Source organism: Myxine glutinosa, chromosome 11 (assembly GCF_964187855.1).
Source record: "Myxine glutinosa chromosome 11, kmMyxGlut1.1, whole genome shotgun sequence".
Lineage (NCBI taxonomy): Eukaryota > Metazoa > Chordata > Myxini > Myxiniformes > Myxinidae > Myxine > Myxine glutinosa.
This window is the reverse complement of record NC_136271.1, coordinates 88104323-88131850: the sequence shown is the minus strand read 5'-3', so window position 1 is coordinate 88131850 and position 27528 is coordinate 88104323. Positions and strand designations below refer to the sequence as shown.

The 27528-nt window shown below is 45.3% G+C and overlaps 1 protein-coding gene across 1 annotated transcript in view; it reads right to left on the bottom strand.

Moving 5' to 3' along the window:
- Positions 1-27528, bottom strand: part of LOC137436178 (potassium voltage-gated channel subfamily KQT member 2-like) — a 158604-nt gene that overhangs the window by 58327 nt on the left and 72749 nt on the right. Inside the window, exons 7-9 of the mRNA XM_078786292.1 lie at positions 14714-14809; positions 12996-13081; positions 6821-8033 (exon numbers count right to left, since the gene is read on the bottom strand). Coding sequence (XP_078642418.1) covers positions 6821-8033; positions 12996-13081; positions 14714-14809 — 1395 coding nt within the window. The remainder of the gene's footprint in view (positions 1-6820; positions 8034-12995; positions 13082-14713; positions 14810-27528) is intronic.

Genomic DNA, 27528 nt, shown 5'->3' with positions numbered 1-27528 from the left:
CAGTTCTATATAACAATTTCTGTTATCACCACTACCACTACAACTACCACTACTACAAGCTTTGTCTGGAATTTTGTGGACTAACAGACAAACAGACATACAGACAAGCTGGGATCAAAACATTACCTCCTTCCACCATTGAGTGTAGAGGTAAACATCATGGAAATTATATCATGCCCTAGATTTAATTCATGCTTACCCGTGTATTTGCTTCACTGGTTCACAAGGTCTTTTGCATACATGTAATTCAGACTCTCGTCTTCATTGCTGACCACACAATGTTCGCAACATATTAATGTACATTTGTGCCAAATTTGGTGCTTGTATCACAAAATGCACAATTCTTTTGAATATTTGGGCTAAGCCGCCCCACTATATCGGCCGGCCTCGAAGACCGAAATTGTGACGGTGTCACCCGAAAAATTTGAAATTACGAAATTTGAAAAAATTTGAAAAAAAAAATTACGGAATTTCAAGTGGCCCAATATCTGAAAATGTTCGCAACATATTAATGTACATTTGTGCCAAATTTGGTGCTTGTATCACAAAATGCACAACAGGTTTGCTATGCTGCTACACTACGGAGAAAATGAATAATCTGACATGATCATGCTCCTCAGGTCATATCATCTTCTTCATCTCCAATTTTTTCTCACTGTTAATTGCCATTCCCTAGAAAGCATTGAAATCCAACTGAGATCGAGATCTTCGTGAGATCTTTGTCGGCAAGGTCACGGTTTTTCGAAGCTGTCCACGCTCTCACGTTTTCGAAGTTAAGTAATTGTTCACAATGGTATTTTTGTTCAAACTGTATTTATCTTTCGGTGTGTGTACCTATCGTGCGTCCCTAGGAAGATTCTCGGTGTTAATCTTTCATACCTGTATAAAAAAATCGTCGGTTATTTCATGCCGCGTTTTTTTGCAAGCTAGTACCTTGTTTCTACCTTGGGGCTTCGTTTCTCTCAGCAGTCGATTGGGGCCCATTTACTTTCGTTCTCAGTTTTTCCCAGTATTTTCACCCCATACTTCCTTGTTTAAAATCTTAACAAAAATTTTTTTTCTCCTAATTTGTGCTTAATCGTTGTTCTTATTCGTTTATTCAGTGTTCTTATTCGTTCGTTCGTTCTTCGACCACGTGTTTCACCCCCATTTCCCCAGATAGTTTTCACTGTTAAACTTTAAAATGGTTAAACTTTCCTCTGAAGTACTGTATTCTGTCGTATATTACAACACTTTTTTCTTCTTCTTCTTTAAAAAGGTGTTTTCAACTTGCTCACCAAATCTATTCATCCCAAAAAAAAATTCCATCTCTTACAGTGCCTCTTTCATACATTCCCTAAACTCACTTGCACTCCACCCCCCTCCAGCGTCCTTCAACGTATTTTTGACTCGAAGGTCACAAGAAATTCATTTTGCAATAAATGTTCGTTTCCCATTAATCGTACACTTTCTAAAATCCAATCTCACCCCTCCCCTCCAAATCTTCCCCATCACTCATCCCTTTCAAATCTCCCCCCTTGCCCCTCCCCTCCAAATCTTCCCCATCACCCATCCCTTTCAAATCTCCCCCCTTGCCCCTCCCCTCCAAATCTTCCCCCATCACCCATCCCATTAAAATCTCCCCCCTTGCCCCTTCCCTCCTAAACGCCCCCCTCGCCCCTCCCCTTCAAATCTCCCCACCCTCATTTCTTCTCAATTTCCCCCCTCTCACTTCCTCAAAGCGTCTTCCCCACTTCTTCCCCCTTCCAACTCTCACCTCCATCTCCCCCAACCTTCTGCCTCGCTCTTCCCCCTCTTCAAATAACACCTCATTGTACCTCACCCAATCACCATCAAACCTTTTGTCCGCCCCATCCTTCCCTTTCTGCGAGCTATTCTGAAATCTCTGACACACTTTCAACAGCTCTCCCTACTTCTTCCACCTCTTCCACATCTTACCCTACCCCTCCTCCCCCCTGTTCTGTATCCGATGCTCCCCCTTCCTCTTCATTAACGGCATGGACCTCAAACATCCGGGGCCTACGTTCAAACTGAACTGATCTCTCCATACAGGTTGCTTCTGTCAAACCAGACGTGATCTGCTTAACAGAAACTTTCCTCCTTCATGATCTCTCTGATTCCTTGGTATCTCTCCCGGGTTACTCCCTCCTCCGGTATGATAGACCTGAGCCTTGTCCTGGAGGTGGGGTTGCTATCTTTATCAAAAACTCTCTTCCTCACTCGCCCTGCACTGCAATCTCTCCACCTCACCCCCAGGAATACCTCTGGCTACGGCTTCCCCTTCGCTCCCACCTCTTGTTCATATGTGTGTTGTACCGTCCACCAAACAGTGATGACTCCATCTACATCTCGCTGTCTGATAATATGGGCCAACTTCTATCGACTCATCCCAACTCTCTCTTCCTCATATGTGGTTATTTCAATTGTCACCATGCCAGTTGGCTGGGTGTGGGTACCTCTCTCACCAGCCATGGCTCCTCAGCAAAGGACTTCTGCGATTCACTGGGACTGACACAATCTGTCAATTTCCCGACCCGGATCTCAGTCAATGGAGCATCTTCTCTTCTAGACTTGGTTATGACTAACTTCCCTGAAAATGTCTGCTGCTCTTCTTCTGCTCCAATCGGATCATCTGATCATGTGCTTGTTAAAGTGGACATCTCTCTGACCATTCTCAGGGAGCCTGCTCAGCATCGACGAGTCTGGCATTTCACTCAGGCCAACTGGCACGGTCTTCAAGCAGCCATCAATCATCTGGACTGGTCTCCCATCTCTACCACCTCTGACATCAACTCATCCTGGGAATTCTTACAAAGTAAATTGCTCTCTCTCATGCACAGATTTATCCCATCTCGTCTTCAGTTGTCATACCCTTCCTCCCGTCCATGGTACACGGAATCTTGTGGTGAGGCTGTTGCCCAGAAACAACTTGCCTTCGTCTCCTGGAAAGCAAATCCAACGGAAGGAAATCTCATTTCCTTTCACAAAGCCCGAAACAAGTGTGTGTCCACCCTCAGGAGAGCCAGGAAACAATATCTCTCCGTTCTCAAGACCGAACTCTCTTATCTGTCTCCCTCTTCCAAATCCTGGTGGTGTCTGGTCAAATCAGTTTCTGGTGTTTGTTCCCCCTCCATCCCCTCCCTTACCTCAAACGGCTGCACAGCTGACTCCGCACGTGAAAAAGCTGAATGCCTCAACTCTGTGTTTGCCTATAAATCTTGTGTCCCAAACCCATCCCTCTCTGTACCCACCATACCCAGTCGTACCCAGCTGCTCCTGGACTCCGTGTCCTTTCCTCCTGACAAGGTGGAAAAGTTTCTGTCAACCCTCGACTCTGATTCTGCAACTGGACCTGACGGCATCAGCTCACGGGTCCTAAAATCCTGTTTTTCCGCTCTTTCACTCCCTCTCTCTGTTCTCTTCACCCTCTCTTTTGCTCAAGTTCAACTGCCATCTGCTTGGAAATCAGCCAACATCACCGCTTTGCACAAAAAAGGTGCAAAAACAGATCCTAGCAACTACAGACCAATCAGCCTTCTCCCAATTATCAGCAAAGTCATGGAATCCATCATTGCTTCGGATATGAAATCTTTCCTCTTCTCCAATGTCTTGATCTCTGATCATCAATTTGGTTTCAGACCAGGTCACTCTACTCTGGACATGCTGCTTCTGCTGTCTCAACAATGGATGGAGGTCCTCAATGCCAAACAGGAAATTAGAGCTGTCTCCCTCGACATATCACTTGCCTTCGATACGGTCTGGCACCCCGCTCTGCTCACCAAACTCTCCTCCTTTGGTATCCATGGAAATCTCCACGCATGGCTGGCGGAGTTCCTCTCTAGTCGTAGTCAACGTGTGGCCCTGAATGGGTTTCTCTCATCTCCTCTTCCTCTTCAGGCTGGAGTTCCCCAAGGCAGTGTTCTGGGCCCTGTGCTTTTTCTGGTCTTCATCAATGATCTCTCTGACTCTCTTGAAAATCCTCTCTATCTCTTTGCTGATGACTCCACTCTCTGTCGCTCCATTCCTCATCCCTCAGATCGGCAGTCTGCAGCCTCCTCACTCTCTGCAGAACTGGACAAAATCACAGACTGGGCAAACAAGTGGAACATGTCTTTCAATCCTGACAAACCTCACACTCTTACGATGTCTCTCCAAAAAGACCGACTGGGCAACCCTCCCATCCACTTTCTGAATAATCCTCTCCAGGAAGTTCTGTCACTCAAGCTTTTGGGTCTCACTATCTGCCATGATCTTTCCTGGGAAAACCACATTTCCAAGCTGGCCTCCAAAGCCAGTCGCGGACTGGGCATCCTCCATCGTGCGAAGTCCTTCCTTGGCACACCTGAGCTCCTCACCACATACAAGGCTTTCATCCGCACGCAGCTCAATGGAGTACTGCTCTCCCCTCTGGGCTGGTGCTCCTGCCTCACACCTAGCTCGTCTTCGCTGTTGAAACCAAAGCGTTCAGAATCATTGGAATCTCCCGCGATGACGCTATCTCCGAGGGCCTTTCACTTAATCACCGCAGGCAGGTTGGTGGTCTTTCCGTCTTCTACCGACTCCTCTCCGGCCTTGCTCCCCCAGCTCTCTCTGGGCTCTGTCCCCCAAATATTCCTGCAGGTCACACAAGATCTGCCTACAACCCTCTTATGGTTAAACTGCCAAAATCAAGACTCTCTGCTCACCTTCACTCCTTCATTCCTCTTTTCTCCCACCTCTGGAACAAACTCCCTCACTCTCTTCAATCCCACCCCTCCCTCCAGGTCTTTAAAACGGCTGTTCACCACCATCTCTTATCTTCCCCAATCCAAAACCTTGATCTTTTCTACCCATGCTAATTTCACCTCAAATCCAATTTTTTGAGGTGACTTTTGACTTCTTTCCTGGAAGTCCTTGGTGTCCTTGCGTTTTATACCTATCCTGCCTCCCCCCAGGCCCTCTCCCTCCAAAAACATCTCCCGATGTCCCTGCTCTCAAATGTTGTGTTTGTGTGCTTCCTCCCCTTCTCTCCCCATCTTGTCGACCGCTCCCCTTTTTGTATACTTTGTTTGCATGTTTGTTTGATTTGTTTGTTTGATAAATGTTAGCTCTTTCACGAGCCTTGACTCTGTATCCAAAAAAAAACAACAACAAAAAAAAGGCGCTGCTTGGAGCATGATATGAAAGGATAAAAAAATTGTCCAATGCGTCAAAAGATGCATGTCCTGAACGATGTCCAAATATTAACCTGTGAGATTGCACAGGTAAAGTAGCAAGTGCTTACCTGTGCCTGCATCTATGTTGAGTTAAATATGTTTATTTCACTCATGGTGTGGAACTGTAAAGTCTCTATGAGATCATAATTGGCTTCATATGTGCCGACCTATTTTAACCAAGGAAAGTGAATATATTGTTACGTTTGCGGGGGTAGGGATGAAATACCTTAGGAAAGTTTGGAATGTTTGGTTTCGCATGGACCGTGTGACACGAAGAAAAAGCCCACCTCTATGTACATAATCAGGGTAAACGTTCAGGTTAAGAATGTTTGCATGTCACCACACGGAGGGTGGTTTTTTGTGTTAGTTAGATATGGCGTAAGATTAATAATTTCCAATACGTATTTCCTCCTGTGATTTTTCCTTCTGTTTTATCTCAACTAAAAAGGGCCACCATTATGAACAACAAAAACAGCTATAAAAAGCTCCATTCACCGACAACACAGTCATGCCGAAAGAGACCCGACCATTTGCCGATCGGCATGTAAACCCCGCCCCCGAAGGAGATGGTTGGTCAGGGAGATGGACTGATGTAATGGGGCACGTGGATTGGTCGAGTGTGATGTCAGCGAGGAAAGGGGAGGGTGCACCGTGCGCCCTTCCCCCCTCGCTCTCTCTCTGTTTTGGCATTGGTGGAAGCAGTCACATTCTCTGGCTCTCTGGTTTGGCATTGGTGGAAGCGGTCAAATTCTCTGGATCTCTCTGGTTTGGCGTTGGTGGAAGTGGTTGCATTTTCTGCCTCTCTCTGCTCTGGCATTGGTGGAAGCGGTCGCATTCTCTGGCTCTCTCTGGTTTGTCGTTGGTGCAAGCATTCGCATTCTCTGGCTCTCTCTGGTTTGGCATTGGTGGAAGCGGTCACATTCTCTGGTTCTCTCTGCTCTGGCATTGCTGGAAGCGGTCACATTCTCTGGCTCTCTCTCTGGTTTGGCATTGGTGGAAACGGTCGCATTCTCTGGCTCTCTCTGGGTTGGCATTGGTGGAAGCGATCTCATTCTCTGGATCTCTCTGGTTTGGTGTTGGTGGAAGCGGTCACATTCTCTGGCTCTCTCTGGTTTGGCATTGGTGGAAGCGGTCACATTCTCTGGTTTGGAGTTGGTGGAAGCGGTCGCATTTTCTGGCTCTCTCTGGTTTGGTGTTGATGGAAGCAGTCACATTCTCTGGCTCTCTTTCTCTCTCTGCTCTGGCATTGGTGAAAGCAGTCGCATTCGCTGGCTCTCTCCGGTTTGTCATTGGTGCAAGCGTTCGCATTCTCTGCCTCTCTCTGGTTTGGCATTGCTGGAAGCGGTCGCATTCTCTGGATCTCTCTGGCATTGGTAGAAGTGGTCACATTATCTGGCTCTCTCTGGTTTGGCATTGGTGGAAGCGGTCGCATTCCCTGGCTCTCTCTGGTTTGGCGTTGCTGGAAGCGATCTCATTCTCTGGCTCTCTCTAGTCTGGCGTTGGTGGAAGCGGTCGCATTCTCTGGCTCTCTCTGGTTTGGCATTGGTGGAAGCGATCTCATTCTGGCTCTCTCTGGTCTGGCGTTGCTGGAAGCGATCTCATTCTCTGGCTATCTCTGGTCTGACGTTGGTGGAAGTGGTCGCATTCTCCGGCTCTCTCTGGTTTGGCATTGGTGGAAGCGGTCGCATTTTCTGGCTCTCTCTGGTTTGGTGCTGATGGAAGGGGTCACATTCTCTGGCTCTCTCTGGTTTGGCTTTGGTGGAAACGGTCACATTCTCTGGCTCTCTCTGGTTTGGCATTGGTGGAAGCGATCTCATTCTCTGGATCTCTCTGGTTTGGCATTGGTGGAAGCGGTCACATTCTCTGGCTCTCTCTGGTTTGGCATTGGTGGAAGCAGTCACATTCTCTGAATCTGTCTGGTTTGGAGATGGTGGAAGCGGTCGCATTTTGTGGCTCTCTGGTTTGGTGCTGATGGAAGCAGTCACATTCTCTGGCTCTCTTTCTCTCTCTGCTCTGGCATTGGTGGAAGCAGTCGCATTCGCTGGCTCTCTCCGGTTTCTCATTGGTGCAAGCGTTCGCATTCTCTGGCTCTCTCTGGTTTGACGTTGCTGGAAGCGGTCGCATTCTCTGGATCTCTCTGGTTTGGCATTGGTAGAAGCGGTCACATTCTCTGGCTCTCTCCAGTTTGGCATTGGTGGAAGCAGTCGCATTCTCTGGATCTCTCTGGTTTGGCATTGGTAGAAGCGGTCACATTCTCTGGCTCTCTCCAGTTTGGCATTGGTGGAAGCGGTCGCATTCTCTCGCTCTCTCCGGTTTGGCATTGGGGGAAGCGATCTCATTATCTGGCTCTCTCTGGTCTGGCATTGGTGGAAGCGATCGCATTCTCTGGCTCTATCTGGTTTGGCGTTGGTGGAAGCGGTCGCATTCTCTGGCTCTCTCTGGTTTGGCATTGGTGGAAGCGGTCGCATTCTCTGGTGCTCTTTGGTCTGGCATTGGTAGAAGGGGTCGCATTCTCTGGTTCTCTTTGGTCTGGCGTTGGTAGAAGGGGTCGCATTCTCTGGCTCTCTTGGTCCTGGCTTTTGGTGCAAGCGGTCATGCTGGGACTCTCTTTCGCTTGTTCTGGCTGGGTTGGAGGGTGGCAGGTTTCGTGCCATGTGCACCGGAGAGACTGATCGGAGCCTTGTGGAGCGTGGAACGGCTTGGGGGGAGGACGCTGTTCCCGAGCGGTGGTGCTCCTGGACGCGTATTGCCACCGCCTTGCGGCTACGGTGCCGTGTGGCGATTCGCGCAATCTTGTGCACTTCTCGCACGGAGACTCGAGGCCCCTTCTCAGTCATCCTCATTGGCGCAAGCAGAGTATTGGCTGACTCATCAAACCATTTTCTTTTCTTTTATTTCTCTCTGTGTCGTGTAATTGTGTATGAGGGGAGGGTCCCTCACCTGAGCATTATAGTTACCTCAACTTTCATTTTTTATTGCTTCACATTAATTTTAATAAATGAATTATCTGTGCATCTTACTTTTGTGTGTCATGTCCGTTTACTCGTTTGTGGGTTTGAGGAATAAAACCCCGTGGCGACCATCCGATCAGGTAAGGCTTCGTGCCTTTCCCGCGCGCGCGCAAAAAGATAATCCTGCCAAGTTCGGGTATACGCCTCGGAGTTCAGGTAACTGTTCAGCTGTCTGTCCAAGAATGGTGTTCATTAGATATCACATTAATGAATAGTAAGTTGATTTTCTAAAACAAAGGAAAATCAATACTTACACACACACGGCTAAGAAGAGGTCAGCTCAACTGCGACGGAAAATGAATTATTATTATTAATGCCCAAGATCAAGGACACGACACCAATGGATTTAAAAAGCTGGCAGGATTGAGTCAATAGGACAAGTGTTGGTTCTGCAAGGTAGAAACAGAATGTATGAGTCACCTCCTATCGAGATGTAAAAAACTCATGTCAGAACAGCTGTACACCCAAAGGCACAACAAGCTATGTAGAGTAATCCACCGGCTCACCTGCAGAAATTTCAATATACCAGTTCCACAAAACTCATGAAAACATGAACCAAAAGCAATAATTGAAAACAAGAACATAATGCTTACGTATGACCTGATGATCCCATCCAGTGGGAGCATAGAAAACAAAGCACTGCTTCCGGACATAGTACTCGGATACAAAACGGAAAAGAAGGCATTGCTAATTGAGATATCAGTACTTGGCGATTTGGCCTAAATAATGCAGAAATCAAGAAAATGACCAAATACCAAGACCTCAATAATAAAGTGAAAATATCCTGGAAGCTGAAGAGCACCAAAATTGTACCAGTGATAATTGGAGCAATGGGGATGATAAAGAAGAACCTTACAGAGATCTTAAAAACCATCCCTGGGAATATTACCATAAAATAACTGCTGTTGGAGACTGTATGGGGCTCAGTGACGATCCTGCAAAGAGCCCTTGGAACAAAACTCTGAGAACAAGACAACTTCACAACCTGGCCCATGAATCACAATCCTTCACCAAAGAGTAGGTGGATACTTCGAGTACTGGGAGAACTCCGTTCCACCTTCTAAAACCTAAATTCCAAATTATGGAGACAACAACCAACGACCGACCGACACACACACACACACACACACACACACACACACACACACACACACACACACACACACACACACACACACACACACACACACGAAGGTGAATACTTTGAGACTTGAAAGGACTCCATTCCACCTTCTGGAACCCACATGTGGAGATATACAACAAACGACACACCTATTCCTACAATAACTTCATTTTATATACTCAGAGGCAAAAGTTATTGTGACATGGAATTTTTTCATTGGTAATCTTGTGAATGAATTTTTGGATTTGAACCAGAGAAAGAGTTTGTTAAAATGGTCGAAGAAACGCAACCAAGCAGTTGTTGTTCGAATTGTACGAAATTTGCAAGAAGCATGACATATTCGAGAAAAATGGCCAGAAATGTTCACTTTTAAAGGCCAGACAACCAGACGCTTATCATTTCCACTCAATGCAGTCTTAAGAAGTGCAGAAGTCAGAAAAACACCTCTATTCATCGTTCTGGAACAAGTTCGACATGCCACACCTCGGGGAAAATGACAGATGGAGAGCTATAGGTATGCTTCAGTCTGGTACCTCGCAGCGTGACGTTGCTCGTCGATTCAACGTCCATAGAAACACCATTTGGCACAGCTTCACCGAGCTGACGGTAGGACACGTGTCTACAGGCGCACAGGTGAACGTTACATCAGGCCATGTGTTCTGGAAGGGGATCGTTTTGGAGGTGGGGGCGTTATGATCTGGGGTGGGATAACAGCTGCAGCAAGAACGCCAATGATTGTGATTGAGGGGAACTTGAATGCTGTGAGGTACCGAGACGAGATTTTGCAAATGGCCGCTTTACCGTTTTTGCAACAGAACGGCCCTGGAGTGACGTTTCAACACGATAACGCCAGACCACACGTTGCTCGAGTTGTACAGCAGTATCTTAATCAGAACAATGTTAATGTGTTATCCTGGCCCGCAAGATCCCCTGATTTGTCACCCATTGAACACGTCTGGGATGAAATGGAGCGACGTTTATGACGTCATCCGAATCCTCCAACAACGCTGCAGGAACTCTGCCAAATCCTTCCTCGGCTATGGAATGATCTTCCCCAGGACTTTCATCGACATTTAGTGGCCTCAATGAGGTGAAGGTGCCAGGCCTGCATCAATGCACAAGGTGGACACACTCGCTACTGACCGTGTGAACTTGCTTGTGAACCCCCTCTTGTGTTGTGGCTCATTTGCATAGGCCAGGTGCGCTGTTCTTCTGGACTGTTGATCGTTACCATACCTTGAAACATTTGCCTTTCCATGTAATAACATTTCATTCACGGCAGTAAAAGTTTAACACTGATTCTGTTTGTTGTTTGTGTGTCACAATAACTTCATTTTATACATCATTTGTCACAACACATAAATAGCATACTCATAACAAGGAAACATGTTGTTCATGATGTTTTAGTCTTATAATAAAAAAAATTTTCAAGTGTTTGTGCGTTGTTTCTTGTGTTTGTACGTTATTCTTTCACGGCTGAACCATGGCACCTCGAGGCCCAAAATTTTGGGTATAGGAACTTCAGAATCCGCGCAAGTGTTTAAGCTACCACTCATTGGCCTTGGAATCCGTTTTGAGACCTACAAAGGCCGCTATAAAGTTTATATTGGGATGTGGAGTCAGGCAGTGCTCAGACAAAAGTAAACCACCATGAGGTCAATAACTCCATAGCTTTTCAATATCCAACTCATCCCAAAACCTCATGCCGGGAAGAGGTCTGCACCCAGCGGGCAGGGGCTGGTATCACCTGCGAGTTGTGAATAAATCTGCGGTATTTCAGCATAAAAAAGATTATTTGTGCTCAGACGATTGTTACATGATTCTCTTTTGAAATCCAATATTACTTACAAATAAAACCTTTATAAAATCAGAATGATCAGAATGATCTGAAGTGAACGTTAATAACGATTTCAACCAAGTACAAGGAGTCGGTGAAATACCTGTATTTACCTGGTTTATATACATACCTGTGTAATATTTACACAGCTCCCTGTCTTTAGGACATCATATAGTTTCATGGGCAAAAGAGGTGAATGGCAAAAGGTGTTTCCTGTTCTTTGTTTTGAAATAAGTGTTGAGTTGAGAGGCAGTTCAGGAGTTCAGAAGTTAAAAATGAAATCGATGTTATTTTAATCTGCAGCTCAATGGAATACTGCTCTCCCCTATGGGCCAGTGCTCCTGCCTCACACCTAGCTCGGCTTCACGCTGTTGAAACCAAAGCTTTCAGAATCATTGGAATCTCCCGCGATGAAGCTAACTCCGAAGGCCTTTCACTTACTCACCACAGGCAGGTTGGTGGTCTTTCTGTCTTCTACCGACTCCGCTCCGGCCTTGCTCCCCCAGCTCTCTCTGTGCTCTGTCCCCCAAATATTCCTACAGGTCGCACAAGATCTGCCAGCAACCCTCTTATGGTTAAACTGCAAAAATCTAGGCTCTCTGCTCACCTTCATTCCTCTTTTCTCCCGCCTCTGGAACAAACTCCCCCACTCTCTTCAATCCCACTCCTCCCTCCAGGTCTTCAAAACGGCTGTTCACCACCATCTCTTATCTTCCCCCATCCAAAACCTTGATCATTTCTACCCCCGCTAATTTCACCCCAGATTCAATCTTTTAAATTCCAACTTCTTTCCTGGAAGTCCTTGCAGTGTCCATATGTTTTATAGTTCTCCCACCCCCCCTCCCCTTCCCATGCCCGCTCCCCCCAAGCCCTCTCCCTCCCACACATCTCCCGATGTCCCTGTTCCCTGCTTTTGTACATGTGTGCTTCCCCCCTCTCTCCATCTTGTCTCCCGCTCCCTTTATCATATGTTTTATGTGTCCGTTTGTCTTTTTGGGATTAATGTTAGGTTTTACACGAACCTCGATCTTGCATACAAAAAAAAAAAACCACACCAAATCAAAAGTGCAAGTAAATATCTAAATGAAAAGCATCGAATCATGCAACATGATGACACATCATCATAAAAAACAAACAAACCTTTACTCTGGCTAACTTTTGTTTTTGCAATGCGAGCACGTTTTTGTTCCAAGATAGGGATTACATCGAAATATTACAGGTATTAAGCACCAGATCATGGAGGTAAAGCATGCCGAGGAATAGGTGGTGGTCTTGCATAGCCCAACTGAACACAAAAAGGGCACATAAAAGAAGAGCACAGGAAGCAGACGATGCCATGCACTGTAAATAAACAAATAAAACAAAAACATGGGCACAAGTTGGAATGGAGGGAAGGTGACGGTATGAGCGAGATATCCGTAGCTCAATGGGCACAGACAGGTATGCAAGCGTTTTACAAGGGCCTTCCAAGTGCTAATAGAAAGGTAAAGCTCATCAGCTGCATAAAAACACCACATGCAGCAAACAGGCATGAGGCAAAGGAACTCTGCCGAGGATAAGGTCTACAAGATGTGTACAAAACGAAATATACAGACAAAAAGAAAGACAAATAAAAAGGGTATTTTCCCTCAAAAATAATAATAAAAACACACACAAAAACTGTCAAAGGAAAATGAATGAAAAATGGAATGAATAAATCAATTGGAAAAACAACTGAATGGGAGAATGGGAAGGGGATGGAATGGACAACCAAGGGGGACATTTGCTGCCGAGATGGAACATATTTATAAGGCGACCCATGCAGACACTTTCCTCTGGTAACAACATGCCTGCAATTATGTATCGCCGGGTAAACTTTCCACGTGGCCATCAGGTACGGATGACCATGATCGGTCGAATATTGGCGCCAAGATGCCTGGGGGTGTATTGTGGTGGGAAATCATGCAGAGGGAAGAAAATTTAATGAAAAAGAGACAAACAAGATTGCTTAAACCAGCCCCAAACTAAAGTTATCTCACCAGCACTCTTAACAGGCCCCAAAACTAATTTTAAAAAATGCAAGTATTTTTGCAAAGATCGATCGATCACAAGATGTCTGCAGTCATCAGATTGAGCAAAGTCTGCTTTCCACGTACGAATCACACCACTGAATCGTGTTAACTTCTTCAGTGATTATTCATCTTTACATAGTTCTGACAGAGCAGCAACAATGGAGGCTCTGGGTCTGGGAGACCAACTTGGTCGAAAGGATTGTGGCAGTACAGAGGGTGGAGAGAAGGAGGATGCTCCATCCTCGGGAGGAGCTTTGCGGGACTATTGGTAAAGAGCCGGCTGAAATGGGCAGGACACCTGGTGCGGATGAAGGAAGATACTCTTCTGGAGAGAGCCCATGTGTTGAAAGAGCGAGGCAAGACGGGAGGATTGCGTGAAGAGGGATGTCGGAGAGGTGGAGGTGCACGGAGAGGGCAGAGAGATGGACGGTGATAGAGGGCGGTGGAGGAATGTTGTGGACACAGCAGAGCAACAACTCGATACACCGGTCAGCCTTACCTCGTACTTTGATTTTGTTAGAAGAACATATGTACATATGCTGGCGAGAGTACCAAAGCAGGAAGCTATCGACGACACATACATGTAACTCACACATGAAGCAATGTTACAACAAAGGAAATAACTCATAAAAGTCTAACTTGAGAACCTCTTGATTGTCTTGATATGACTGAAGACTTGATTTCCTTCTTTCCCAATACCAGGAAGTTTCAATATTAACCCTTTCTGTTCGTCTTGTTGCTCAGATTATTAAAATCGTGTCATTCAAGTCACCACCTGCAAGGGGGAATTTCATTGAGATGATACAGCCAGGTGTATCTCTGAAGTTGGGTTCATTGCTTTAATGTCATATGTGACGGAGCCAATTATCAAACTAGTTCCTGGAATCAAATGAACTTTTTCACGTGGAAGATTTTTTTCATGTAATTTTCCGAAGCATCAAGGTGTAAGCAATCAAGGTGTAATCCCTGGTGTTGGGCTAGCGGCTAGGGTGCCGGCTTAGGATCCTGGGATCCTGGGTTCGAATCCCGGTCGATCGCTGAATTAACGCCAGGGGGGTTGACTCAGCCTGTCATCCTTCCGAGGTCGGCTAATTGAGTACCAGTTCACTGGTAATTCCCTGTTTGTCGTTAAAGGCAGCAAAAAGGGTTGGCGGCAGGAAGGGCATCCAACCATAAAACATTGCTTCAAAAAGGGGACCGAAAAACAACAACAACCACGGTTCCCGAAAAAGGCTAACCCCCGCTTTGCGGGGAAAAATGGCCTCTAAAGGTGGTTTTTTATATCAAGGTGTAAGCAGTCCTGAAATCTTGGATTTAAAACAGAAAGTCAAACAAGAGGATTCATAATGTGATCAAAATAATTGAACATTCTTGTATTTGTTTTCACTGGGATATTAAACAAAGAAAAGTTTATCAGAACAAATATGAACAAAAATCAGTGAGTGCCCAAATAGCACAGTGCTCCGTCCCGGTAATCATGAGGCCTCCTACCCCACCTGGATGAGCGAAGCAGCCGGACTTCTCCGTTTCTCAAAGTGCTTCTGTCTGTGCTGCTCCTGGACCTTCAGAGCAAACCCTGAGCCGAGGATTCCCTGAAAGGTGCAGGTGATGCATTTCTTAAGCTGTATTGTTCAGGTTGCCAGATTATTGATTACACAAACAGGGGGAAGGTGCAGGTGATGCATTTCTTAAGCTGTATTGTTCAGGTTGCCAGATTATTGATTACACAAACAGGGGGAAGGTGCAGGTGATGCATTTCTTAAGCTGTATTGTTCAGGTTGCCAGATTATTGATAATACAAAAAGGGGGAAGGTGCAGGTAATGCATTTCTTAAGCTGTATTGTTCAGGTTGCCAGATTATTGATAATATAAAAAGGGGGAAGGTGCAGGTAATGCATTTCTTAAGCTGTATTGTTCAGGTTGCCAGATTATTGATAATATAAAAAGGGGGAAGGTGCAGGTGATGCATTTCTTAAGCTGTATTGTTCAGGTTGCCAGATTATTGATTACACAAACAGGGGGAAGGTGCAGGTGATGCATTTCTTAAGCTGTATTGTTCAGGTTGCCAGATTATTGATTATACAAACAGGGGGAAGGTGCAGGTGATGCATTTCTTAAGCTGTATTGTTCAGGTTGCCAGATTATTGATAATATAAAAAGGGGGAAAGTGCAGGTGATGCATTTCTTAAGCTGTATTGTTCAGGTTGCCAGATTATTGATAATATAAAAAGGGGGAAGGTGCAGGTAATGCATTTCTTAAGCTGTATTGTTCAGGTTGCCAGATTATTGATAATATAAAAAGGGGGAAAGTGCAGGTGATGCATTTCTTAAGCTGTATTGTTCAGGTTGCCAGATTATTGATAATATAAAAAGGGGGAAGGTGCAGGTGATGCATTTCTTAAGCTGTATTGTTCAGGTTGCCAGATTGTTGATTACACAAACAGGGGGAAGGTGCAGGTGATGCATTTCTTAAGCTGTATTGTTCAGGTTGCCAGATTATTGATAATATAAAAAGGGGGAAGGTGCAGGTGATGCATTTCTTAAGCTGTATTGTTCAGGTTGCCAGATTATTGATTATACAAACAGGGGGAAAGTGCAGGTGATGCATTTCTTAAGCTGTATTGTTCAGGTTGCCAGATTATTGATAATATAAAAAGGGGGAAGGTGCAGGTGATGCATTTCTTAAGCTGTATTGTTCAGGTTGCCAGATTATTGATTACACAAACAGGGGGAAGGTGCAGGTGATGCATTTCTTAAGCTGTATTGTTCAGGTTGCCAGATTATTGATTACACAAACAGGGGGAAGGTGCAGGTGATGCATTTCTTAAGCTGTATTGTTCAGGTTGCCAGATTATTGATTATACAAACAGGGGGAAGGTGCAGGTGATGCATTTCTCAAGCTGTATTGTTCAGGTTGCCAGATTATTGATTATACAAACAGGGGGAAGGTGCAGGTGATGCATTTCTTAAGCTGTATTGTTCAGGTTGCCAGATTATTGATTACACAAACAGGGGGAAGGTGCAGGTGATGCATTTCTTAAGCTGTATTGTTCAGGTTGCCAGATTATTGATAATACAAAAAGGGGGAAGGTGCAGGTAATGCATTTCTTAAGCTGTATTGTTCAGGTTGCCAGATTATTGATAATATAAAAAGGGGGAAGGTGCAGGTGATGCATTTCTTCAGCTGTATTGTTCAGGTTGCCAGATTATTGATAATACAAAAAGGGGGAAGGTGCAGGTGATGCATTTCTTAAGCTGTATTGTTCAGGTTGCCAGATTATTGATAATACAAAAAGGGGGAAGGTGCAGGTAATGCATTTCTTAAGCTGTATTGTTCAGGTTGCCAGATTATTGATTACACAAACAGGGGGAAGGTGCAGGTGATGCATTTCTTAAGCTGTATTGTTCAGGTTGCCAGATTATTGATAATATAAAAAGGGGGAAGGTGCAGGTGATGCATTTCTTAAGCGCTATTGTTCAGGTTGCCAGATTATTGATAATACAAAAAGGGGGAAGGTGCAGGTGATGCATTTCTTAAGCTGTATTGTTCAGGTTGCTAGATTATTGATAATACAAAAAGGGGGAAGGTGCAGGTGATGCATTTCTTAAGCTGTATTGTTCAGGTTGCCAGATTATTGATTATACAAACAGGGGGAAGGTGCAGGTGATGCATTTCTCAAGCTGTATTGTTCAGGTTGCCAGATTATTGATTACACAAACAGGGGGAAGGTGCAGGTGATGCATTTCTTAAGCTGTATTGTTCAGGTTGCCAGATTATTGATTACACAAACAGGGGGAAGGTGCAGGTGATGCATTTCTTAAGCTGTATTGTTCAGGTTGCCAGATTATTGATAATATAAAAAGGGGGAAGGTGCAGGTGATGCATTTCTTAAGCTGTATTGTTCAGGTTGCCAGATTATTGATAATACAAAAAGGGGGAAGGTGCAGGTGATGCATTTCTTAAGCTGTATTGTTCAGGTTGCCAGATTATTGATAATACAAAAAGGGGGAAGGTGCAGGTAATGCATTTCTTAAGCTGTATTGTTCAGGTTGCCAGATTATTGATTACACAAACAGGCGGAAGGTGCAGGTGATGCATTTCTTAAGCTGTATTGTTCAGGTTGCCAGATTATTGATAATATAAAAAGGGGGAAGGTGCAGGTGATGCATTTCTTAAGCGCTATTGTTCAGGTTGCCAGATTATTGATAATACAAAAAGGGGGAAGGTGCAGGTGATGCATTTCTTAAGCTGTATTGTTCAGGTTGCTAGATTATTGATAATACAAAAAGGGGGAAGGTGCAGGTGATGCATTTCTTAAGCTGTATTGTTCAGTTTGCCAGATTATTGATTACACAAACAGGGGGAAGGTGCAGGTGATGCATTTCTTAAGCTGTATTGTTCAGGTTGCCAGATTATTGATAATACAAAAAGGGGGAAGGTGCAGGTGATGCATTTCTTAAGCTGTATTGTTCAGGTTGCCAGATTATTGATTACACAAACAGGGGGAAGGTGCAGGTGATGCATTTCTTAAGCTGTATTGTTCAGGTTGCCAGATTATTGATAATACAAAAAGGGGGAAGGTGCAGGTGATGCATTTCTTAAGCTGTATTGTTCAGGTTGCCAGATTATTGATTACACAAACAGGGGGAAGGTGCAGGTAATGCATTTCTTAAGCTGTATTGTTCAGGTTGCCAGATTATTGATTACACAAACAGGGGGAAGGTGCAGGTGATGCATTTCTTAAGCTGTATTGTTCAGGTTGCCAGATTATTGATTACACAAACAGGGGGAAGGTGCAGGTGATGCATTTCTTAAGCTGTATTGTTCAGGTTGCCAGATTATTGATTATACAAACAGGGGGAAAGTGCAGGTGATGCATTTCTCAAGCTGTATTGTTCAGGTTGCCAGATTATTGATAATATAAAAAGGGGGAAGGTGCAGGTAATGCATTTCTTAAGCTGTATTGTTCAGGTTGCCAGATTATTGATTACACAAACAGGGGGAAGGTGCAGGTGATGCATTTCTTAAGCTGTATTGTTCAGGTTGCCAGATTATTGATTATACAAAAAGGGGGAAGGTGCAGGTGATGCATTTCTTAAGCTGTATTGTTCAGGTTGCCAGATTATTGATATAATATAAAAAGGGGGAAGGTGCAGGTGATGCATTTCTTAAGCGGTATTGTTCAGGTTGCCAGATTATTGATTACACAAACAGGGGGAAGGTGCAGGTGATGCATTTCTTAAGCTGTATTGTTCAGGTTGCCAGATTATTGATTACACAAACAGGGGGAAGGTGCAGGTGATGCATTTCTTAAGCTGTATTGTTCAGGTTGCCAGATTATTGATTACACAAACAGGGGGAAGGTGCAGGTGATGCATTTCTTAAGCTGTATTGTTCAGGTTGCCAGATTATTGATTACACAAACAGGGGGAAGGTGCAGGTGATGCATTTCTTAAGCTGTATTGTTCAGGTTGCCAGATTATTGATAATATAAAAAGGGGGAAGGTGCAGGTGATGCATTTCTTAAGCTGTATTGTTCAGGTTGCCAGATTATTGATAATACAAAAAGGGGGAAGGTGCAGGTAATGCATTTCTTAAGCTGTATTGTTCAGGTTGCCAGATTATTGATAATATAAAAAGGGGGAAGGTGCAGGTAATGCATTTCTTAAGCTGTATTGTTCAGGTTACAAGATTATTGATAATACAAAAAGGGGGAAGATGCAGGTAATGCATTTCTTAAGCTGTATTGTTAAGGTTGCCAGATTATTGATTATACAAAAAGGGGGAGTCAATCTGCTGTTTTGTATCACTGTGTACCGCAATGAGCATGGAGGAATGAAAAAAAAACCAGAGAATGTCTGAGGAGGTCAGACACAAGTTTGTAGCCAAGCATGGGCAATCTCAAGGCTACAAGTCCATCTCCAGAGACCTTGATGTTCCTGTGTCCACTGTACGCAATGTTATCAGGGCGTTTAAGGCCCATAGCACTGCAGCCAACCTCCCTGGACGTGGCCGCAATAGACAACTTGATCGATTTTTTTTGATTTTTCCAGGATGGTGCCTGTACCACGTGACCAATGACATAATAATTATCATTAGACCAATTGTACAGGAGGAGCCGCTCATATTCTGAAAATTTCGTGTTCATCGGATTAACAGTTGCAGAGGAATTTTTTTTTTCATACTGATCAGATCAAGTGTTGTACTTGTCGAATTATGACATCATAAGGGAGGCACCTATGGCATCATCATTAACATATCTTATTCCCCATGGGGTGCACTTTACAATGAGCCATGTTTAAATTTTGTCCATTAAGCGGTTTGGGAGATATAGAGGTGAAACGTTTTTCCAATATGGCGTCTGCACCACGTGACCTATGACGTCATAATTATCAGCAAACAAATCCACAGGCAGAGGCGCTCCTACGGTCTGCACGGCCCTCGTCGGTGTTCTTTAAAATAGTTTGAACAGTCGGCGGAGAAAAACCAAGAGAGTGAGCGATATCAGCTGGTCATTCACCATCCTTGTTTCATTTCACAATGTCTAATTTAACATGTAGAGTAACATGTCTGCATTGCCGCTTATGTGCAGGTTCACCCTTTTCGTTACCACCTTGTTTACCACTCATTGTTCAATGATTACTGCGGTAAAGTACAGTACAATGCAGAATTGTTAAGTCCAACAATCCACAGCATGAGAAACAGTCTGAAAGGGAGAGGACACAGTGCATTGTGGGGTGCAACACTGGCAGCAAAACATTGTGGGGTGGGACGCCTGGTAACTGGAGCTCAATGGAATACTGCTCTCCCCTCTGGGCTGGTGCTCCTGCCTCACACCGAGCTCAAGTTCACGCTGTTGAAACCAAAGCTTTCAGAATCATTGGAATCTCCTGCGATGAAGCTGACTCTGAGGGCCTTTCAATCACTCACCGCAGGCAGGCTGGTGGTGTTTCTGTCTTCTACCGACCGCTCTCCTGCCTAGCTCCCCCAGCTCTCTCTGTGCTCTGTCCCCCAATATTCCTACAGGTCGCAACCCTCTTATGGTTAAACTGCCAAAATCAAGACTCTCTGGTCACCTTCACTCTTTCATTCCTCTTTTCTCCCTCCTCTGGAACAAACTTCCTCACTCTCTTCAATCCCACTCCTCCCTCCAGGTCTTTAAAACAGCTGTTCACCACCACCTCTTATCTTCCCCCATCCAAAACCTGGATCTTTTCTTACCCCGCTAATTTCACCCCAATTCCACTTTTTTGAAATACCAACTTCTTTCCTTGAAGTTCTTGCAGTGTCCATATGTTTTATACCTCTCCCCCTCTCCCCTCCCCCCTCCCCATGCCTCCTCCCCCCAAGCCCTCTCCCTCCCACAGATCTCCCGATGTACCTGTTCTCTACTGTTGTACTTGTGTGCTTCCCTCTCTCTCCCCATCTTCTCTCCCGCTCCCTTTATGTTTTTTTATTGATTGTTTTGTTTTTTTGTGATTAATGTTAGCTCTTGCACGAGCCTCGATCTTGTATACAAAACAAATAAAATTAAATAAAGAACTCTCAAGGGTGAAAAAAAGTTTGAAGAAAAAAGGACCCACGTGACGCCAACTACAAACCGCCACTTGACAATGGGTGAACCTCCAAAGATGACCTCATCGTCACAACAAGGTGAGTTGTTTGTTTTACTCTTTGTATGGGATCTTACTGCTTTGAGCTCCCAAGGTTAATCACAACGAAACTTTCTACCGTCAGATTTTTAACCACGATATACCTGAAAATGGGTTTCATCCCGTGACAGTGATGAGGAGGTCATTTGGCCCATTAGTGTCGTGTTGCACTCCCGAGTTAATTTATTTACAAACCCCAGGTTTCCCGTTGGTATGGCTTTACTACACCTCCACTCATTCACACACTTTAGACCCTTTCCACCCCTTTTAGACCCTTACCAACCCTTCGAACCCTCTAGACCCTTTACACCCCTTTGACCTTTAACACCCCTGAGACCCTTTACACCCCTTTAGACCCCTTTGACCCTTTACACTCCTTTAGACCCCTTTGACCCTTTATACCCTTTACACCCTTTGACTTCCGTTTCCGGTCTTGCTGGCGAGGGTTCGTTTTTTCGCAGCTCCACACGCTCTCCATCGAAATCGAAGTTAAGTAATTGTTCCCATTTTGTATTTTCGTTAAAACTGTATTTATTTTATGGTGTATGTACGTATATTGTCCCGACAAAGATTTTCGGTGCAAATCTTTCATACCTGTATTGAAAATCGTGTTAATTCGTGTCGTCTTGAGGCCTTGTACAGTGTACACTGTACAACCTTGAGGCTTTGTTTTTCTCTCAGCGGTCTGTCGTTTGTGATCCAATAACTTTCGTTCTCTGTTTTCCCAGTCTTTCCACCCCAAAGCCTACTTCCTTATGTAATCTCAACTCAAAAAAAAAAAAAGACATTACCTTCTCTGTGCTCATTCGTTCATTCATTCTTATTCGTTCGTTCGTTCGTTCTTCGACCACGTGTTTCTCCCCCATTTCCCCAGATAGATTGTCAAATTTCAACTCGTTATTTTATCGTCCATGCGATATTGTTTGATTATATAGTTAGTTTTGGTTTGAATTTCCTGTAACTCGTAATTAATTAATCGTGTTCTGCTCCTCGTGTGTGGCCTTGTAGTTGTACCCTCGTCGGTGTTTTGTTAACTTAAGCGTGTTTTGCTTGGCTCTTGGTTTTTTCCCTTCTACCCCGAACATAATACTCTGTCTAACGTTCTAAATCCCCCCCCCCCCCCAAAAAAAAACAAAAAAACAAAAACATTTATTTTCTTTTCTCCACGTGTACTGTTGTCTCATCCTGTATTTTCTGTCCAGGTGTGCTGTTCGCCCCGCCCCCATTATCTCCTTGCCATCCACCATTTGCCCTGTTCACGTGACTCGTGGTGGTCCCTCTCGGCTCTCCCCCCGTTGGTATTTTTGTGCATATAAGATTGTTCACAGTTCTGTTTAAATATTATTTTAATATGTTTAACCTTTCCCCTTCTGTGTTTTATTCAGTGGTATATTACAACACGCTGTTTTTCTTCCTATTTAAAAGGCTTTTCTCAATTTCCTCTCCAACTCATTCCACTTCAAAAAAAAGAAATTCAATATCTTATACGTCTCCCTCACTACATGGTCTAAATTCACATTCATTCCATCCCTCCTCCATCGTTCTGAATCGGATTGCTAACTTGAAAATCACAACAAACCCAATTTGTTATCAATGTTCGTCTTTCATTAATCATCCATTTTCTAAACTCCCCTCTTGCCCCTCCCATCCAAATCCCCACCCTTGCCCCTCCACTCCTGATCTCCCCCCTTGCCCTTCCCCTCCTAAACTCCCCCCTTAACCCCTCCCCTCCAAATCCCCCCCTTGCCCCTACACTCCTAAACTCCCCCCTTGCCCCTCCACTTCTAAACTTCCCCCTTTCCCCTTCCCTCCAAAACTCCCCCCTTGCCCCTCCCCTCCTAAACTTCCCCCTCACTCCTCCCCTTCAAAACTCCCCCCCAATCCCTCCCATTCAATTCTCCCCCCATACCATTCCTCTCCAATTCTCCCTCCTCCTCCCTCCTCCTCCAAGCTGCCTCCTCCCCACTTCGTCTCCCTTCTATCTCATACCTCCACCCCCCCAAACCTTCTACTTTCCTCTGCCCCTCCTCAAACAACCCCTCACTGTGCCTCATCCCTTCACCATCAAACCTTTCATCCTCCTCATCCATCCCTTTCTTGGAACTCTTCTGCAACATCTGACACACTATCAACTGCTCTCCCTACCTCCCCCTCTCATCCTTCATCTTACCCTACACCTCCCCTCCCCTGTCCTGTACCTGATGCTCCCCCTCTCTCTTCATTAGCGGTATGGACCTCAAACATCCGGGGCCTTCGCTCAAACCTGACTGATCTCTCCATACAGGTTGCTTCTGACAATCCAGACTTGATCTGCTCAACAGACTTTCCTCCTTCAAGATGTCTCTGATTCCTTAATATCTCTTCCTGGTTACTCCCTCCTCCGGTATGATAGACCTGAGCCGCGGCCTGGTGGTGGGGTGGCTATCTTTGTCAAAAACTCTCTTCCTCACTCTCCTTGCACTGCTCTCTTTCCTCCTCACCCGCAGGAGTACCTCTGGTTACGGCTTCCTCTCCGCTCCCACCTTTTGTTCATATGTGTTCTGTACCATCCCCCAAACAGTGATGACTCCATCTACATTTCACTGTCTGACAACATGGACCAACTTCTATCCACTCATCCCAACTCTCTCTTCCTCAGATGTGGTGACTTCAACTGTCATCATGCCACCTGGTTGGGTGTGGGTTCCTCTCTCACCAGTCATGGCACCTCAGCAAAGGACTTCTGTGACTCACTGGGATTGACACAATCTGTCAATTTCCCGACCCGGATCTCAGCCAATGGAGTATCTTCTCTTCTAGACTTGATTATGACAAACTTCCCTGCTAATGTCTGCTGCTCTTCTTCTGCTCCAATCGGTTCTTCTGATCATGTGCTTGTCAAAGTGGACATCTCTCTGGCCATTCTCAGAGAGCCTCCTCAGCGTCGACGAGTCTGGCATTTCACTCAGGCCGACTGGGACGGTCTTCAAGCAGCCATCAATCGTCTGGATTGGTCTCCCATCTCCACTGCCTCTGACATCAATTCTTCCTGGGAATTCTTCCAAAGCAAACTGATCTCTCTCATGCACAGATTTATCCCATCTCGCCTTCAGTTGTCTTACCCTTCCTCCCGTCCATGGTACACTGAATGTTGTGGTGAGGCAGTTGCCCTGAAACAACTTGCCTTTGCCTCTTGGAAAGCTAATCCAACTGAAGGCAATCTTAGTTCCTTCCACCAAGCTCGGAACAAGTGTGTGTCTACCCTCAGGAGTGCCAGGAAGCACTATCTCCCCTCACTCAAGAATAAACTCTCAAACCTGCCTCCTTCCTCCAAATCCTGGTGGCGTCTGGTCAAATCCGTTTCTGGTGTTTGTTCCCCCTCCATCCCCTCCCTTACCTCAAATGGCCACACAGTTGACATCGCACGTGACAAAGCCGAATGCCTCAACTCTGTGTTCGCCTCAAAATCCTTAATCCCAAACCCATCTCTCTCTGTTCCCACCTTTCCCAGTCGAACCCAACTGCTCCTGGACTCTGTGTCCTTCTCTCCTGACAAGGTGGAGGAGTTTTTGTCAAACCTCGACTCTGATTCTGCAACTGGACCAGACGGCATCAGCCCACGGGTCCTAAAACCCTGCGCTGCCGCTCTATCTCACCCTCTCTCTGTTCTTTTCACCCTATCTTTTGCTCAAGGTCATCTGCCAGCATCCTGGAAATCAGCTAACATTACCGCTTTACACAAAAAAGGTGCAAAAACAGATCCTTGCAACTACAGACCAATCAGCCTGCTCCCAATTATCAGCAAAGTCATGGAATCCATCATTGCTTCGGATATGAAATCTTTCCTCTTCTCCAATGGCTTGATCTCTGGTCATCAATTTGGTTTCAGACCAGGTCACTCTACTCTGGACATGCTGCTTCTGCTGTCTCAACAATGGATGGAGGTCCTCAATGCCAAACAGGAAATCAGAGCTGTCTCCCTTGACATATCACGGGCCTTTGATACGGTCTGGCACCCAGCTCTTCTTACCAAACTCTCCTCCTATGGTATCCATGGAAATCTCCATGCATGGCTTGCGGACTTCCTCTCTGGTCGTAGTCAACGTGTGGCCCTGAATGGATTTCTCTCATCTCCCCTTCCTGTTCAGGCTGGAGTTCCCCAAGGAGGTGTGCTGGGCCCTGTGCTTTTTCTGGTCTTTATCAATGATCTCTCCGACTCTCTGGAGAATCCTCTCTATCTCTTTGCTGATGACTCCACTCTCTGCCGCTCCATTCCTCTTCCCTCAGATCGGCAGTCTGCAGCCTCCTCACTCTCTGAAGACCTGGACAAAATCACAGACTGGTCAAACAAGTGGAACATGTCTTTCAATCCTGACAAATCTCACTCTCTTACTATGTCTCTCCGAAAAGATCGACTGGACAACCCTCCCATCTACTTTCTCAACAATCCTCTCCAAGAAGTTCTGTCGCTCAAGCTTTTGGGTCTCACTATCTGCCATGATCTTTCTTGGGAAAACCACATTTCCAAGCTGGCCTCCAAAGCCAGTCGCCGACTGGGCATCCTCCGTCGTGCGAAGTCCTTCCTCGGCACACCCGAGCTCCTCACCACATACAAGGCTTTCATCCGCAGCTCAATGGAATACTGTTCTCCCCTATGGGCTGGTGCTCCTGCCTCACACCTGGCTCGGCTTCACGCTGTTGAATCCAAAGCTTTCAAAATCATTGGAATCTCCCGCGATGAAGCTATCTCTGAGGGCCTTTCACTCACTCACCGCAGGCAGGTAGGTGGTCTTTCTGTCTTCTACCGACTCCTCTCCGGCCTTGCTCCCCCAGCTCTCTCTGTGCTCTGTCCCCCAAATATTCCTACAGGTCGCACAAGATCTGCCAGCAACCCTCTGATGGTTAAACTGCCGAAATCTCGGCTCTCTGCTCACCTTCACTCTTTCATTCCTCTTTTCTCCCGCCTCTGGAACAAACTTCCACACTCCCTTCAATCCCTCTCCTCCCTCCAGGTCTTTAAAACAGCTGTTCACCACCATCTCTTATCTTCCCCCATCCAAAACCTTGAACTTTTCTACCCCCACTAATTCACCCCAGATCCACCTTGTTTGAAATTCCTACTTCTTTCCTGGAAATCCTGGCAGTGTCCATATGTTTATACCTCTCCCACCCCTCCCCCCCCCCCCTTCACATGCCTCCCCCCCAAAGCCCTCTCCCTCCCACAGATCTCTCGATGTCTCCATGTCTCTCGGTCCCTGCTCTCAAATGTTGTGTTTGTGTCCTTCCCCCTCCCCATCTTGTCTACCGCTCCCGATGTTATTTGTTTTATGTGTCTGTTTGTCTTTCTGTGTGATTAATGTTCGCTCTTTCACGAGCCTCGATCTTGTATACAAAAAAAAAAAAAAAAAAAAAAAAAAAATACCCCTGAGACCCTTTACACCCCTTTAGAAACCATTGACCCATTACACCTACTAGAACATACTTAGACCCCTTAGACCCCTTTTAACCCTTTACACACCTTAGACCTCTTTAGACCCTTTACACCCCTTAGACCCTTTACACCCCTTTCACCCCTTTGGCCATTTATACGACTTAGACCCACCCCTTCGGCCATTTACACCCCTTTAGACCCCTAACACTCCTTAGACCCTTTACACCACTTAGATCCCTTTAAACCCTTTACACCCCTTATACCCCTTTGTCCATTTACAACCCTTTAGACCCATAACACTCCTTAGACCCTTTACACCCCTTTATACCTCTTTGACCATTTACACCCCTTAGACCCCTTCGACAATTTAACCCCTTTAGATCCCGAACACTCATTAGACCAATTACTCCCTTTAAACCCTTTACACCCCTTACACCCCTTTGTCCATTTACACCCCTTAGACCCACCCCTTTGGCCATTTACACCCGTTTAGACCCCGAACACTCCTTAGACCCTTTACACCGCTTAGATCCCTTTAAACCCTTTACACTCATTAGTCCCCTTTGACCATTTACACACCTTAAGACCCATTACACTCCTTAGACCCTTTACACCCCTTATACCCCTTTCGACCCTTTACACCCCTTAGAGCTTAGACCTTTTACACCCCTTAGACCTTTACACACTTTAGACCCTTTCATACCCATCTCGACCCTTTTGAGACATATACACCTTTTGACATTTTCAGAGCTATTGACTTTTTAACACACTTTGGCCAATTTAAGACCATTTGGACACTTTTGACCCCTTTTTCTCTTTCGTCCTTAGACACCTTTAGACCCCATTTGGCCCTTTTAAGATCATTGATTCTTTAAACACTTTATACCCCTTTATGACCCGAAGAAAACGTTAGACCCTTCGATAATTCGAAAAAATTTCCTCCCAAAATCAGTTTTGACGACCTTTTCTGTGCACTATTCACATCGCATCAAAAGTTGTGATGATGAATCTAAACTGAGATCTCAAAGTAAAACTGATGTTGAAACGTGAAACGGAAACTACTGGTCTATGGATCATTGAATGGGAAACCAGAATGAAATGCCGTGGGAAATTGCTGAAAGCAAAGCTATGGTGAATGTAGAGAGAGAGAGAGAGAGAGGGGGGGGGGGGGGAGGTCGGAGCTCAATAAATGATGTGGAGAGGGATAGGTGCCTGAAGGTGGTCGGTTGGTATGGAAAGAAATTTGGT